General features: G+C 31.5%; 2 protein-coding genes across 2 annotated transcripts; both read left to right on the forward strand.

Annotated features, from left to right (window-relative positions):
- Positions 1-1358: 1358 nt before the first annotated feature.
- Positions 1359-6736, forward strand: LOC100527651 (P-loop NTPase domain-containing protein). The gene is made up of 6 exons (NM_001248547.2): positions 1359-1677; positions 2509-2579; positions 3447-3535; positions 4114-4225; positions 5850-5940; positions 6348-6736. The coding sequence occupies exons 1-6, from the start codon at positions 1561-1563 to the stop codon at positions 6486-6488; spliced, it is 621 nt and encodes a 206-aa protein (NP_001235476.2). The 5' UTR covers positions 1359-1560; the 3' UTR covers positions 6489-6736.
- A 3064-nt stretch (positions 6737-9800) lies between these two features.
- LOC106798769 (serine/threonine-protein phosphatase 7 long form homolog) lies at positions 9801-11190 on the forward strand. The gene is made up of 3 exons (XM_014775940.3): positions 9801-10642; positions 10720-10804; positions 10890-11190. The coding sequence occupies exons 1-3, from the start codon at positions 9801-9803 to the stop codon at positions 11088-11090; spliced, it is 1128 nt and encodes a 375-aa protein (XP_014631426.2). The 3' UTR covers positions 11091-11190.
- Positions 11191-17602: the final 6412 nt, after the last annotated feature.

A 17602-nucleotide genomic window follows, 5' to 3' on the forward strand; every position in this document is an offset into this window, starting at 1 on the left:
GAATAATTTGAACAAAAAAATATAATCAAAATAAAAAATCTATAAAAGGTGATTTATTATGATAATGAAGGCTCATGTCTTATGCAATGAAATGGTAATAAAGCCAACAAAGATTGATCTACATGATAAAGATCAAACTTTTTGATGATTGATTTGTAAGTATCTCTATAAATATTCGGGAAGTTTTTAGGCATCTTCTAAATGCCTAACTCACCTAAACTTTAATTAAAAAGAAAGAAAGAAAAGAAATGATACTAAAAAGTTATCTCATTAGTTGAATTGTAATGTAAAATTAATAACGAGTGGCGATATTTAAATTTTTGAAGTTACGTTAAAAAAGTGTACTAAAATGCTACATCAATTCCTCCCCTCCCGGTGCAGTGTTAGAATTAATGAAATTAAAATTTTAGAAGTGTTCTTTTTTTTGTTGCCAGCAATAAAATTTATGCAAAATATTATATATATATATATATATATATATATATATATCATTTTATATTTACTAATTGTTTTAACTGTTAATTTTATCAAATACTTATAATTTAAATTATCAATTAATTTTTTTATTTTAGGATAGTTTTTTAATTATTTTTTTCCAAGTAAACATATTTTGACTTATTTTTATCATTTTCAATTTTTTTAAATATAAATGATTCATGTTGAAATTAAAATATTTTAAAAATATATTCTTTTACTTAAATAATTAACATAATTTGGACTAAGTTTAAGAAAAAACATAATGAGGACTCATATTATCTCGTGACAAGCAGTATTTTCAGCTATAAATTAGTCATACACTTTATTTTGGTTTTACTGTGGTCACACATTTAAATATTAATAATATTTCCATTTGTAATGGGTTTTATTCATTGTTTAAATCATTGCCGACATGCATTCCTTCCACCGGTTCAGGCGTCCAGCACTCCCAACTCAGCTTAATCAATTTTATCATTTCCCTTTTCTATTATATAACAAATTAAGTAATATTATATAATTTTTTTATTATTAGAATAAATAATTTGACAGTATGTTATTTAAGTGAGTTATTTATATAAGTAATAATTACTTAATTTATTTTTATCAATTAAAGAATAATTTTTTAATTATAAAATTTAATATGATTCAAGTCAAATATTATTTTTTAATAATTTTAATATTAAAATTAATTTTTTTTGTAAAATTTTTAAATTTAAAATAAGACATCCATTTAACCAATCATTTATTATAGATGTTGGGATTATAAAACAACATAATAGTAGCGATTAGCGATCTGCTTTTGGAGAATAAAAGAGAATAATTATTAAATCCAGGTAGACTTGCACTAAAAATAAATTTAAAATTGCACTCACCCACCCACCCTCGCATCCATCGTAATCAAAACTTAATTAACATTATTTTTTCACAGTGCTTTTCTTTCTTTCCTTCTGAGATTGCTAGCTGAAGAGAGAAAAGCAAAATCGAATTATCATAGAAAGAAGTGAATTGAATTTCATTGACAGAGTCAGAGTGAAGTGTTGCGCAAATCTGAGGTGCGCATTGCATTGTGGTTGATTTGTAAGAATGGCGCCAGTGTCGGCTCTCGCAAAGTACAAGCTGGTGTTCTTGGGTGATCAGTCCGTTGGGAAAACCAGCATCATCACTCGCTTCATGTACGACAAATTCGACAACACTTATCAGGTCTTCTTCTTTCAGATCCAATCTCACTTTCACTATTTCATTGCATTTCCATTATTATTTTCAAAACATTCAAGAGATCACGGTTTTATCGTGGGATGGGATCATTGCTTTCGTTCCAGTTTTGACATGATTGGTGATATGTTCTTGAATTAAGGTTCATTATTTGTTTTTAAGAAATTGCTATTTAAATCACGCCAATGTGTTCTGACATATGAAATTTAAAATTCTTTTTTAAATTTTAACATTTTTCCCCCCTCATTCCAATTGTGTTTGGCTTGGAGACATTTAATAATTTAAATCCGAAAATTGGGTTGCTAATATGATTGATATGTTTATGCTGTATGATGCAACTTCAGGGGAGGAAATGGCATAGGGAGGAGAGAAACAGAAAACAGATTGCAGTGTTGCACGTGTCTCAAATACTTGATCTATATAGAGGTCAAATAGTTTAGTAGTAAATTATATTTAAAATAGAAAAAATATAGGTATATAAGAACTTTGTAGCACCAGTAATGCTGAGTCATGCGAAATGATTTTAGGACATACAATACATGTATTTTCCTGTCTTTACTTCCTTTTCCACCTGCAAGTGAAACTAGAGTCTACAGTTAACTATACCCTTTATTTTCCTCTTAATCTGTACACATGCGTATCTGTACACTACACATTATGTACAGATATAATTCTACACATGCATTAAGTTGTTTACATTTTTCTTGTATTACGTCTTATGCATATTCTTGAATTACATGCATTTCCATTTTCCTAAATTGAGTTGTTTACAATTTTACCGTACTCAAAACTTTGTTTTCTTTTCCTTTTGCTAAACAGGCTACAATCGGTATCGATTTTCTGTCAAAAACTATGTATCTTGAAGATCGAACTGTTCGACTGCAGTTGTGGTAAGATGTTGCTTGATCATTTTAAAATTCCACTAGAAAGGGTATGGAATATTTGTGAAGAAAGTGATGGAAGGGGAAGCAAACGAAGGATTGCTTGGTCTATAATGAAGAGAGAATGACAATGCTATTATTTTAACTATCTGTTTTTGCTGTTTCTCATCAAGTGTAAAGAGATACTGGAATACTAAATTTTGGAATCCTGTAGAGTAAAGATAACTTCCCTGCAAATAAGGGACGAACAATGTCTCCCCCCCTTCCCTTTTTTTCTCCTCAGTTTTCATCCACTCCTAAAATATGCAAATTATTGAACTGCACATACATCACAATTTGATGTTTATCTGGTTTCTTTAGTTAAGTTATATTTCAAAGATTTATTTGGTATATCGGAATCTGCATTAGAGAACATGTGATATTTTATGATTAATAAAATTTTAAATCTTTCTTTAAAAAAATTATTCATTTAGTTTTAAAGTATTTTGCCTTTATGTCATACCTTTTAATCTCACTATAATGTCTGTTTAATGGATTTTAAATATTAACTATTATGTTTTCATTTGTATTTTACTTTATAGCATAAAAAATTAGGTTTTGACGTGGATTGATTTAAGCTGAACATGATGCTATAATGCATTTTGTAATCTGCAGCATTTCCTGCTTACTGCTTTGTATGCTTGGCTTTATTTCAAAAGTTGATGCATATTGGAAAACCGGACTGAGTTCAGTGGAGTTTAAATGTTTGATTGGCAATATTTAGTTGAGTTTCCATACATAAGCAGTACACTATAGCTTTTTTTTTTTTTTATTGAATTCTCTTAGTTTTCTTCATCTCAACACCTTCACTTTTAATTTTTTTTTCATTTGTGACAGGGATACAGCTGGACAGGAAAGATTTAGAAGTCTTATTCCAAGCTACATTAGGGACTCATCTGTTGCTGTCATTGTTTATGATGTTGCAAGTATGCCATTTTGACCTACTTTCTTTTCAACTATTCCCTCATGACAAATTATATTTTCTTGCAGGTTTTTCATTTCATTATAATAATATATTAATAGTTAATTTAAGTTTTTTTTTGGATGCTGGTTAATTAAAAGTGTTGAATTTGAAGAGCTGAGTTTGCTATTCATCATCAATTTCCTCAAAAACTTATTAAGGAAGAAGATTTATATCTTTGAGGAATATGTATGCTCCATTTAAAAAAAATAGCCTTATTTAAGTTATTCCTTTTCCTTTCTTTGGGATATGATTTGAGTGAAATATTCATTTTTCACATAAAGTGGGTGAATTCTTTTAACCAAAAAAGAAAGTGAATATGGGATGAACATGTGGCCTTCCCCAGATTCTAAAGGTACCTGTGCCAATTATCAGGAACCAGAACTTCTCAAGAAGTAGCTTTCTCTAACAGGTGCTGCCTGTTATTCCTAGACAGCTCGAATCTCTCTAGATGATTCATATCACATGTGCATAGTTTTTTGTTCACTGTTCCTAAACACTTTGATGGACACTTTCTGATTATTCAGCCTTCTTACGATATAGGCCGTCAGACTTTCCTAAACACATCAAAGTGGATTGAAGAGGTGCGCAGTGAAAGAGGCAGCGATGTTATTGTGGTTCTTGTTGGGAACAAAACTGATCTTGTGGATAAAAGGTAATGGCTAATCAATGGTAGTGACTAACTTCATCAGATAGTTTATACTGGCCGGTTTCATGACATGACTCCTATGTTCTGTATTATCTAATGAACTATTTGATTTTGATTTTTGACTAATTACTAATTCAACACTTAGAGAAAGTTTATGGGTTAGTGAAGAAGAAATTGTTGTGATCAAGGGAAGTACAACTACACAAATAATCATTTCATTCTTCACAGGCTAGACTGTGGGATGAGGGACGAGACTGAGAAAACAATACTGTGTGCAGTAGATTAAAGCTAATAGAAAAATTCATCAATCATATGAAGGGGGATTAGTGTTTTATATGGTGAATGAGTTATAAATTGGTTCAGATCTTCAAACAACTGGAATAGTTGCCGTGTCACTGATTCAAGCCTTGAATAGCCTCAAGAATTCCTTGAGAATGAATGACTCATGACAAGTAGTCCATTAAGATAAAATGTAAAACATCTTAAGCTATATATTAGACATATACATCACAAACTTCATTTGCAATGTACGAAAGACCTAGAGAAAACTATGAAATAATCTAGTTTGCCGAAGAGTACCTCCTCCATTGTCTTCAACATGGCATAGTTTAAGGTCTTCATTCAGTTTCTTCTTTTCTTCAATATATTTATTATCAGGTATGTGTACATCTAAGTGAGAGATATCTTGGGAAAGTGGGAGGAGGGACAGTGAAAGATGTTGTCCAATTTGGCTTTCTGTCCTTCCACTATGTTTGCAACATTTTCAGGAAAAACTGTTAAAATATGTTTTTTTCTTGCTAAAGACTGGATATTGTTTCCTGACTAGGTGAGTTTGGAACATGCTTCATTTTCCTAACCATGCACAGGAAAGCTTATTTCGGGTGAAATAATCGCTTTCTATTGAGAAGTTGTCCATGAAGCTGCACAAGAAAAAAAAAAGTTATTTTCCCCAAAAATACGCTAATCCAAAATGTTGCTTAGTTTTTAAGAAACATGCCAGAAGGGGGTCACTGTTATCCATGCAAGATGATATGAAAGGAATTAGCAGAACCCTATATCTATGATAGTCCAAGTCATTTGGGCTTTGGACCTAACTTAATCCTACAAAACTAGCTTGTAAGGTGGAGACTACCCAAGCTTTATAAGCTCTATTTAAACTATATCTCTAATCAATGTGAGACTAAACACCATCCTTGAGGTTGCAATTAAGGCAGCCCTCAAAGAGACCGCTACTAAGGCGAGTTAGGGATGACCATAATTAAGTTGATTTTCTAACACTAAGTCCCTAAGGAAGTGAGACTTACATTTTCTCATAGGCTTTAGTAGCTTGAATGGTTTGGCCCTTGAAATGCTTCTTTTGCACTCTGCATATTTGTTTCGATGCCTTATACAAACAATGGCATGCTTTCCATTTCCCTTTCGGTAGCTTATTTCCAGCATGGGGATTTCTATGGTACAATGACTAATGATTTTATAATATTTAAAAATCTACTATATACAAGTAGTAGCCAGTGAAATGTTTAAGAATTCACCTTGGGTTCCTAATCCAGGACAAAATGGTTACAGGAACAAGGTTGTTTTTGCATTGACTTTTCATTATGAATAATGTTCTATACATTTAACACTTCAGGCAAGTCTCTACAGAGGAAGGGGAAGCAAAGTCCCGAGAGCTAAACGTTATGTTTATTGAGGCTAGTGCAAAAGCCGGCTTTAATATAAAGGTAAGCCTCTCCCTTCTATGCCATAGATATTCAATAAATATCAGTATCTCACCAGGTCCTAAGGAGCATGTATTCTTTTTAGTGATAATTTGTCTTGGAAGTTAATATGATTTTCTTTTATAATAAGCGTATTGCATTGTCTCGGATGAGATGTTACAAATGGTTCAAATATGGATAGTCGATAAAATCCATCTGGACTATGGTGTCATGCGTCATTTCCCGATGAGATGTGTCTTGCAGAATGAATACAACAGTTGGTTGTTTCTACAAGTCAACCTAAAATTTTCCTTAAGTTTGCCTCAATTATATGTTGGATATACTTGCTGGCATTATGATATATCTACTTGTTATATATACCTAGTCCTGACTTTTCATTTGTACTGCTTTACCAAACTTTTTATATTTAGGCCCTCTTTCGAAAAATTGCTGCTGCATTACCCGGAATGGAAACACTATCTACAACAAAACAGGAAGATATGGTCGACGTGAACCTGAGGTCTTCTGGTAGCCATGATTCCCAACCTCAGTCAGGGGGATGTTCTTGCTGAATGAATGTGCCTTGCCCTGAAGTTTTGTATTATTGTGTCTCTTGCTATTTATTTTGGAATGTGTTTGCCTCAGATCTGTAAAGATTAATTAGTCCTTTAGACTTAAACAACTTTATGTGAGAGAAATTATAGGAAACAAGTGGAGAGGTAACAATTGAAGAACTAATGTAATACAGCTCTTTGGTTAGTTGGTTATTCATTATTGTTTACTTTGATTGAAAGATAAATGTCTTCATTTCCCTTCTTCATCCTAATTATGAAAAGGTAGCCTAGGAATGCATTCAAATGAAGAAAATCTCAGTTTCCAGTCCTTCTAGATCTAGTGTTACAACTGTACTTTTTTTTAAAGGAATAACTAAACCTCAATTTTAATTAGTCCATGAAATTAAAAGCTCTAGTGAGTCTTCGATTTTACAAAATTTTATTCACTTAGATATGTTTAAAACTGCGTTCCCGCCCCACGTTAAGCAAAAGCTACACATAATAAAGTATGATCGATGCATGTATATTCACATTTGAAAGCTGGTCCAAATATGCGCTTAGCATAAAAAATGTGGATGATGTTTTATAGAATCACAGACTAAGATAAAAATAAAATAAAATTGCAGAGTCAAGATTAAAATAATCAGTTACAAATAGGGTTGTAACTGAGCGGGAGCCGAACATTGAAAATTTAAGCTTGACTCTAAAAAAAAAATTAATGACTCAAGCTTGGTTCATTTATTTAAATGAACACAAGTAAAAGCTTGGAGTTGACTTTGTTTAATTCATTTATAACTTAATTTTTTTTAATTTGCAAAAACATTTCTGAAATTATTTTTTAGCATAATCAATTTAATATTTAATAAAATATGATAATACTAGATAATAACTTACTAAGTGATATGATATTGTGACACTTATATAATTTTAATTTTCTTTGATAATATATAAATGAGTTATTTACGAATTATTAATATCAAAACTTATGAACCTTAAATTTGACTCATTTAAATAATTGAGCTCAATTTCAAGATTAAGTTTATTTATTTAATTAAACAAACAAACTTGATCTAACATTTAACAAGCTGAGTTTGAACAATTCACAAATAATGTCTCATTTACACCCATAATTACAATTTTCATGACCAATGAGGAATTATTCATTTTATAGTTGGTACTGATATGATTGTCATCGGTTGATTAAGTTTCCTTCCGTTACTGCTTGGAATAATAAGATATCAGTTCTTGAGATTATAAAGCCATAAAAGTCAATAACTAATAAGGATTTTTTTTTATAATACAGTATAAAGTATTTATCGACTTTTTAAATATATTTGTAGAGGTTAAAGACAACTAACAAATTATACAAACATGTACTTTGCTGTCGACTAAAAGGCAAATCTACCTAAGGGGTCTTATTTTAAAAACTTTTTGCGGGATGGGGTCTGTTCAAAAGAAATAACGGAGGGGGTCTGTTTCTCGGGGGAAACCGCCATTGCCACTGGCGGCAAGGCTGAACCCGCCATTGCCAGTGGCGGCAAAGCTGGAGAGAGGAGAGTATCGTCACTGGTAGTGGCGATATAGGCCACGTAGGAGGACAGAGGAGAGTGTCGCCAATGGGAATGGCGACACACCCCAGCTGGAGCTGCTAGCCTTTCTGGCGGGATAGGCCACGTGGGACTCGCCCACGGTGCTGGTGAGACAGCCATGCTTCACGTGAAGCTTGCAGGGCTTCAACTTTTCAGGCTTGCAGGCTTCAAGGTTCTGCTCTCCATTGTTTAGGGATGCAGCATAGCATTGTTTAGGGATGCAGAGTAGGATTTGAGTAGCTTTTGACCATTGTATACGCTTTTCTTCTATAAAATAACTTGAACGTAAACTTTGGATTCACACTTCTTTTCTTCTACCTTACCTTTGCTTTTCTCCATTCTTGAATTTCTTGAGTGTTCTGCGTGCTGTTGGTGCTTTGCTTTTGCTGAGTTTTTTTCTTCCATAGTTCATAATTCCTAATTGCCCTGGTAAGTGATTTTCTTAAATTACATTTATATATTTATATATTATGATTTATATATTCTGTTTGTTAATATTTTTAAAATAATAGGTTAGCTAGATAGGTATTGTAAGTTTAGGTTAATTAAGATTAATAGGTATAGTAAGGTTAGGTTAGTTATTATTATTAATAAATTAATAAGTATGTTGTTATTAATTTTTATGTAGTAACGGATATTTGAAGAGTAGGTTAGGTTAGGTTAGTTAGTATAAAAATATTATTTAGTTTGTAGTATATATTTTGAGATTTGTAGTATATATTTGAAGGTTAGTTTGTATAAAAATAAGTATGATGTTATTAGTTTGTAGTATATATTTGAAGGTTAGTTTGTAGTATATATATGATATTTTAGTAAGCCACAGCCAAACGTTCCGACACACTTAATATTAGCCTTAGAAATATTAGACACACACGTAATATTAGATAAGGTAGAAATATTAGGTATAAATTAATATTAGCGTACATATTTGTAAATTTTAGGTAGACATAAATTTTTAGTTTTTATAATATTAAGCATGTTGAGGGCGAGTCCTGGCGCAGCGGTAAAGTTGTGCCTTGGTGACTTGTTGGTCATGGGTTCGAATCCGGAAACAGCCTCTTTGCATATGCAAGGGTAAGGTTGCATACAACATCCCTCCCCCATACCTTCGCATAGCGAAGAGCCTTTGGGCAATGAGGTACGAAGTTTTTTTTTTATAATATTAAGCATGTTACACGTAAATAAATAATTGTAATATTAGAGATGCGTAAATTTGCTTTATTAGTGTTATATTTTTGTGTGTTATATATTTTTGTATGTTATATATAGATAGTATAGTTTTAAATAAATAAGTTAATATTGTTTGAGTTAATAATTTTTAGTTTTTAGTTTTTAGTTATATATATATATGATCAGTGTTAGTTTTAGTTTGTAGGTTAATATTAATTGTTTTAGGAAATTTATGTTATTAAATATATGATAGATTGTACATTATTATAATTTTTGTATATATATTTTTAAATAATTTTTTGCATTTCAATATTTGTTTGTATTATAAATAATTTGTTAGTCCATATTTTATTCAATTATTTTTTTGTTAATTGTAGAAAAAAATTATTTATTTAAAGTTTTGTTCACATGTATTTTAATTTATGTATAGAATATATTAAAAATTGGCCAGTTTGATTTTTTTCAAATTTATTGTTATATATTTAATAATGTTTTTATAAATGTGTGTAGTTTAATTTAATTTATATTATCTACAAATAATGTATTATATTTTTTTTTTTTTGTAGTAGCAATGGCATCTTCATCATCATCTTCATCACATGTTAACATTAAGTCTGACCTCATTGATGCTGATGTAATATGGATGCAACCTAAACATGTTTCAGAACATGTTTGGAATGAGAAAGAAGATAGGAAACTACATATCAGACGAGCTGTCCCCACGTATCAAGGGGAAAAACAAATTCCTGAGCAAATTTTTCCTTTTCTTCTACAATCTGGTTTCGCCTGGATTATCAAGATGGGGTACTTAAAAATAAATGCCTCATTAATTAGTGCTCTGATAGAAAGATGGAGGCCAGAAACACATACCTTTCACATGAGATGCGGAGAATGTACTATTATTCTCCAAGACGTCTCTGTATTGTTAGGTATAAGTGTGAATGGTTTACCATTAATCGGTCCAACAAATCTTGATTGGGCTGATTTATGTGAGGAATTATTGGGAGTCAGACCACAAGAAGATGAAATTAGAGGTAGTGTGGTTAAATTAAGTTGGCTGGCTCACCATTTTTCCCAAATAAATAATGACGACGACGAAGAACAAGTACGAAGGTTTGCCCGTGCATGGATATTGAGATTCATTGGAGGTGTCTTGTTCGTTGATAAAAGCAGTAACAAAGTTTCGCTAAGATACCTTCAATTTTTACGTGACTTTGAAGAATGTGGCAGATATGCATGGGGAGCTGCCGTACTTGGTTTTCTATACAGAGAGATGTGCAATGCCATCGATTATAAAACTAAATCAATCGGAAGTATGTGCATCTTACTACAAATGTGGGCATGGGAACGATGTCCAACCTTGGCTCCAAAGAGGACTCCTTCCCAAGTAGAAAATACACCACTGGGGCATAGGTTAGTCATTTTCAGCAGCGTCTTTCATTTCAATAGAATAAATGGTTTTAGCATATATTAAATTTTAATCTTTGTAGGTGGCTGCGACGTGGAAACCAACATATCGGCAATGATGATGTGAGAGTTTTTCGTCGCAAGTTAGATATTATGAAACGTCATGAGGTAAGAACATGTTATTCTATTTGTAAAATAAAAAATTATATGTGTTATTTTACTAAAATATTCATAACTATGTTGTTATATGTAGTTTGTGTGGGAGCCGTACCCATCAACCGTAATATCACTGTTGCCTCCCGTTTGTTTAGTCGGAAGTCTCGCGCGGTACGCGGTGGTGCCACTAATTTGTTTCCAAGTTATTGAGTGGCACCAACCGGACAGAGTATTGAAACAATTTGGGATGCAACAACCAATTCCAGAGTCTCCTTCACAACCCAGAACTAAACCCTAACCCTAAAATAAAAAACTAACCCTAACCCTAAAAAATAAGAACTCAACACTGATCCTTAAAATAAAAAACTAACCCTAACCCCTAAAATGTTCAGAACTAAACCCTAACCCTAAAATAAAAAAACTAACCCTAACCCTAAAAAATAAGAACTCAACACTAACCCTTAAAGTAAAAAACTAACCCTAACCCCTAAAATGTTCAGAACTAAACCCTAACCCTAAAATAAAAAACTAACCCTAACCCTAAAAAATAAGAACCAACACTAACCCTTAAAATAAAAAACTAACCCTCACCCCTAAAATGTTCAGAACTAAACCCTAACCATACAATAAAAAAGCTAACCCTAACCCTAAAAATTAAGAACTAACCCTAACCCCTAAAATAAAAAACTAACCCTCACCCCTAAAATGTTCAGAACTAAACCCTAACCCTAAAATAAAAAAACTAACCCTAACCCTAAAAATTAAGAACTAACCATAACCCCTAAAATAAAAAACTAACCCTCACCCCTAAAATGTTCAGAACTAAACCCTAACCCTAAAATAAAAAACTAACCCTCACATTAAAAAATGTAATTTTATTTCATTAGAAGTACACATTAAAAAAAGAAATTTTATTTCAACTGCTAAATGTAATTTTATTTCATTAGAAATACACATTAAAAAAAAGAAATTTTATTTCAACTTCTAAATGTAATTTTATTTCCCTAAAAAATAAGAACTAAACCCTAACCAAACCCTAACCATTCAAATAAAAAACTTAACCTTAACCCCTAAAATTAAAAAAATTAACCCTAAACCCTAAAATAAGAAAACTTAGCCCTAACCCTAAAATGTTCAGAAATACACCCTAACACTAAATAAAAAAACTAAGCCTAACCCCACGAAAATAAGCACTCAACCCTAACCCCTAAAATAAAAAAATTAACCCTACACCATAAAATAAAAAGAACTTAGCCCTAACCCCTAAAAAATAAGAACTAAACCCTAACCCTTCAAATTAAAAAATTAACCCTACACCATAAAATAAAAAGAACTTAGCCCTAACCCCTAAAAAATAAGAACTAAACCCTAACACCTCAAAAATAAGAACTAAACCCTAACCCTTCAAATATAAAACTTAACCCTAACCCCTAAAATTAAAAAAATAACACTACACCCTAAAATATAAACACTTAACCGTAACCCCTAAATCATAAAAACTTAGCCCTAACCCCTCAAAAATAAGAACTACACCCTAACCCTTCAAATAAAAAAATTAACCCTAACCACTAAAATAAAAAAAATTCCCCCTAAACCCTAAAATAAAAAACCTTAGCCCTAACCCCAACAAAATAAGCACTGAACCCTAACCCCTCATAATTAAGAACTAAACCCTAAGCCTTCATCATTAAGAACTAAACCATAACACTTCAACTAAAAAACTTAGCCCTTCCCCCTTAAATAAAAAAAATTAACCCTAACCCCTAAAATAAAAAGAACCTAGCCCTAAGCCCTAAAAAATAAACGCTCAACCCTAACCCCTCAAGTTAAGAACTAAACCCTAACCCTTATAAAAAAGTTAGCCCTAGCCCCTAAAATAAAATTTGTTTACCCTAAACCATAAAATAAAAAGAACTTAACACTAACCCCTAAAAAATAAACAATAAACCCTAGAATAAAAAATAAGAACTAAACCCTAACCCCTAAAAAAATAAGAACTTAACCCCTAACCCCTAAAACAATAAGGACTAACCCTAACCCTTCAAATAAAAAAATTAACCCCAACCCTAAAATAAAAAAAACTTAGCCCTAACCCCTAACAAATACGAACTAACCCCTAACCCCTAAAAAATTAGAAGTAACCCCTAACAAATAAAAAATAAGAACTAACCCTAACCCATACAATTAAAAAATTAACCCTAACCCTAAAATAAAAAAACTTAGCCCTAACCATAAAATAAAAAGAACTTAGCCCTAACCCTTAAAATAAAAAATTAAACCCTAACCCTTAAAATGAAAAAACTAAAACCTAACACTTAAAACATAAAGCGTAAACCCTAATCACATAGTTCTAAACACTAAACCAAAGGCTTAGACCCTAAACACTAAACCAAAATACTTAGACACTAAACCATAATGACTAAGTCCATAGTTTGTCATTGTAGATAGTTAAAAAAAAAACTAAGGTAGACAAAATACTTAGACACTAACGTTTCTAACTAACGATCAACACCAATGTCACTCAACGATCCACTCCATTTATTTCAACTTCTAAATGTAATTTTATTTCATTAGAAGCACACATTCAACAAAAAGTAACTGACGATTTCATTGAAGACCAACAAGTAAATACATTGAACAAAACCTAAAACAATACAAGTCATGCATGTAACATACATAAATCAATTAAATGAATTACTCCCACGGTCAGATTGCATTGGACATCGACACCTATTGTGCCCTTCAGCTCCACATCTACTACATTTTTGTCGGCGGTCAAATGGTTCGACCCAATCCATCTCATTCCTTATCCTTGTTGATTTTGGCCGACCTTTCGCACGAATTGTAGTTGGGTCAGGGATTAGTGTCCATGCCTCATCAGAAGGAGGAATTGCCGCCTCATTCCCAAGAGGCCACCACTATGCGGAGTATGCTTTTAAGATGTGCTCATTGGTGTAAACAACATCTATATATTGGTAGTAGTTCATGCTCACGTAACCACAAGCTGCAATAATGTGTGAACATGGATAGTGAAGCGCAGAATACCTTCCGCATTGACAATAATGGCCATTCAAGTTAACTGTCCATTTTTGTCCGCCACGTTGCGTTATAGGATTGAAGGTCTCCTCTACTTCAAACCTTGTCGAGTGGATATCATACACGCGAACGATGTGCGAACAAGTTTGTTCTTGATTTTTCCTAAGTTTTGTAACAAGCTTAGAACAATAAACTTGGCCTTTTCTTAATTGTCTTTGGGCTTGGCGACCACGATCAACAAAGTACTTTCGACACCTACTATATGTTGACTTGACCAACGCTGTTATTGGAATGCTGCGACAATCTTTCAACACCTTATTCACACATTCTGATAGGTTGGTTGTCATGTGACCATATCGTCGTCCAGATGTATCGTAAGCCATGTTCCATTTTTCCTTTGAAATGCGATCAATCCATCTTGCTATGGCTGGACTCAATTGACGAAATTTTTCTAAGTTTTGATCAAACACATGCTTGCAAGGAGTGTACGCCGCATCAAATTTGTTATCATCAAAAGTTGTACGTAGAAATGAAACTCAAATTAAATTAATGTATAAAATAAACCTTACCCAATTTCTTGAACATCTCTTTTTGTTTTGCGTTGTTGAATTTACGATTGAAATTGCTGGCTATGTGTCAGACGCAGTACACATGATAACTGTGGGGAGGTTGCCAACCAAGTGTTTCGTTAGCGACAGCAGACTTTATACTTGCGTGACGATCAGATATTAGACAAATTCCATTCTTATCTATGACGTGTTCACGCAAGTAGGCCAAAAACCATGACCATGATATTAGCGTCTCGCCTTCGACCACGGCGAATGCTAGAGGAAGAACACCACCATTTCCATCTTGCGATGTGGCCATTAATAGGGTCCCACGGTATTTGCCGTATAAATGTGTGCCATCAACTTGTATGATTGGCTTACAGTACTTAAAAGCCTCCTTGCATTGACCAAATGTCCAAAATACTCTATGAAACTGACGATGTTCGCGACTCACCCTATTACCAACAATAAAAACGTCATGTAGTATTTGAAAGTAAGAGCCAGGAGAATGACTTTGCATGTGTGTTAGCCATGACGAGAGTTTCGCATACGACTCTTCCCAATCGCCATATTCAATTGCAATCGCCTTTTGTTTGGCCATCCATGCTTTTATGTATGAAACCTTATAGGAAAATTCACTATTTATCCTTTCTTGAATCAAAGAAATTTTTATTGATGGATCTTCTCTGATCATGCCTGTAATTCAAATAATTAAATAAAATTACAAATTAAAATAACAAATAACACAAAAGTAGGATAATATGAACATAAAAAACGTACCTACTACGCAAGTCGCAATTAAATTTGAATCAAGCTTCTCATGGTCTTGTGTCATAGTCATATTTAGACATGTGTGCGGTCCACCTCATTGTGTCACTTTCCATGCATCAGTTTTTTTGGATAAAATTGCCCTCATATAAAAAGGGCAAGGAGACTCTTCGGTGTTGTTCGGGCAACAAACGATATATTTGTGTGATTTCGTTTCAACAACCTTAAAACTTTGATGCACCTTCATCACATATTGTTTGAGTGCATTTTTGACCGCATCTTTACTGTCAAAATCCATGCCAACATATAATTCTTGTCCAACATTAAAAGTCGTTGGCATGTCCAGACCACAAATGTCCTCCTCATCCGGATGACTCCAATTGATATTATTATAATGCATAGCATCATTCCAAAATGGATTTTGAATTTCTGGTACACCTAATAATTTTTTATAAAAAAATCACGTCAACAAACTAATCCTATTTAGTTACCATTAAATACAATTCTCATAAAAAGATAGATGTATTCAACTAATTTTGTATTTCACAAACATTTACCTTGGCTTGGGTGAACAATTGAAACTGGTTCAACGATGTCAGTGACTTCATCGTCTGTATCAGATATTCCATCATCACTATCATCTTCATCGAAAGACTCTTCAACGTATGAGTTAGATGCAAGATAATAATCATCATCATCATCATCATCTTCATCAACATGTAAATTGCTTATATTTCTTGGCAGTTCCGAGTCATCATGAGATACATTACGTCCACATGACGTAACAGAATTTGCAACATGAAACATAGAACCACCAGCAACATCCTTTTCTACGTATAATTCTAGAACTGACATTTATTGTTGTTGTTGAAAACTTTCGATCATAGTTTCAACATCTTCGTCATCACAAATTTGCAACGCAACATATTTTCCTGAAACTAAAAATCTATAACTTATAGTAGAAATAATTTCATTATTTTCTAACTTTACCTTATCTCCAATTTTTTTTCAAAGCATTGAAACTAATTCCGCGTTTAATCTGAATGACCTTTTTACTGCCTTCAAATATTACACCATCATTGTCTTCATATACTCTTCCATTGAAATACAACACTGTAATAATTGAATTCATGATATACCTACATGATCAAAATTAAAAATAATTAATCATAACAATAGTAGTTTTAAAATAAATAAGTGTATTTGCTTGGTTGATCTACTAACTTAAACTTAAACTTAAACTTAAACTTAAAATTAAACTTAAACTTAAACTACAAATTAAAATAAGTAAACATTATTAAAAAATAACTTCAAAGTAAAAAACTTAATTACAAAAATTAATAGGCTTAAACTTCACGTGTTAAAATTTGTTTCTAAATAAAATAATTATTACTTCAAATAAATATTTTGTGAATCATAAAAATAAAAAAATTTATTTGCTTCCTCTATTAAACTTAAAGTAAACATTGAGATATCATTCTAACAAAAAAAAAATTACTCATGCGTCAAATTAAATAATTCAAAAAAATAATCCTTCAAAAACTTAAAGACTCACCTATAATATTTATAACCAGAAGGGTCACATGTCAAATTTCTTCTAAGCCACAAAAACCATGAACAAAGAGGATTACAAATAATTACTCAAACTAATTTTAAAATAAAAATTCTAATTAAAAAAAATTCACTTAAACTTGACCTTCAAATTTTAGTCTAACAAATAAAATTATTACTTAAATTAAATATTTTGTCAATGATACAAATATAAAATATTTATTTGCTTGCTCTATTAAACTTAAACTACACATTCATACTTTATTCTAAAAAAAATTACTCTAATTAAATAATTTATGAAAAATTCCTCAACTTCACAAAAATTTCAAACACAAAATGGAGATATAGAATATTCACCTATGATTTTTCGAAAAGTGAAGAAATAATTAGACCTGATCTAGTGCTAATTTGTTATCTCAATATTTTTCTTATTTACCATAAAGTATCAAATAATCTAAAAGTCCAAATTAGATAAAGTTCTTTTAAGATTATTAAAAATCAATAAATTACTAATAAATATAGTAATGAAAAATTGTTATTCCCATGCTAGTTTTTATGTTAGTAAATTAAATCACGGGACTTTTAAATTAAATTTATATATACATTATTTTGCATATCATTAATTTTAATTTCCTTGTAGTTTCGTTATTGTTTTTTATAATTAAAATTACAATTTCTTTTTGTTAACTTATACTAAATTTTATCACAAGTAAAATGAAACTTCGTTTTTAACTCAAAACAAACCACAAAATAGTTAAGAAATAACATATAATTAGTTTTTGTCTTAAATTAAATTATATGTCAAATAATACCAAAACAATTGTATATGTCAAATACAGAAATTAATTTCATTCACAAAAACCATTAAAAAAAGGCTTACAATTAATTATTGCTAATAATTTCTATA

Source organism: Glycine max, chromosome 5, assembly GCF_000004515.6.
Source record: "Glycine max cultivar Williams 82 chromosome 5, Glycine_max_v4.0, whole genome shotgun sequence".
Taxonomy (NCBI): Eukaryota; Viridiplantae; Streptophyta; class Magnoliopsida; order Fabales; family Fabaceae; genus Glycine; species Glycine max.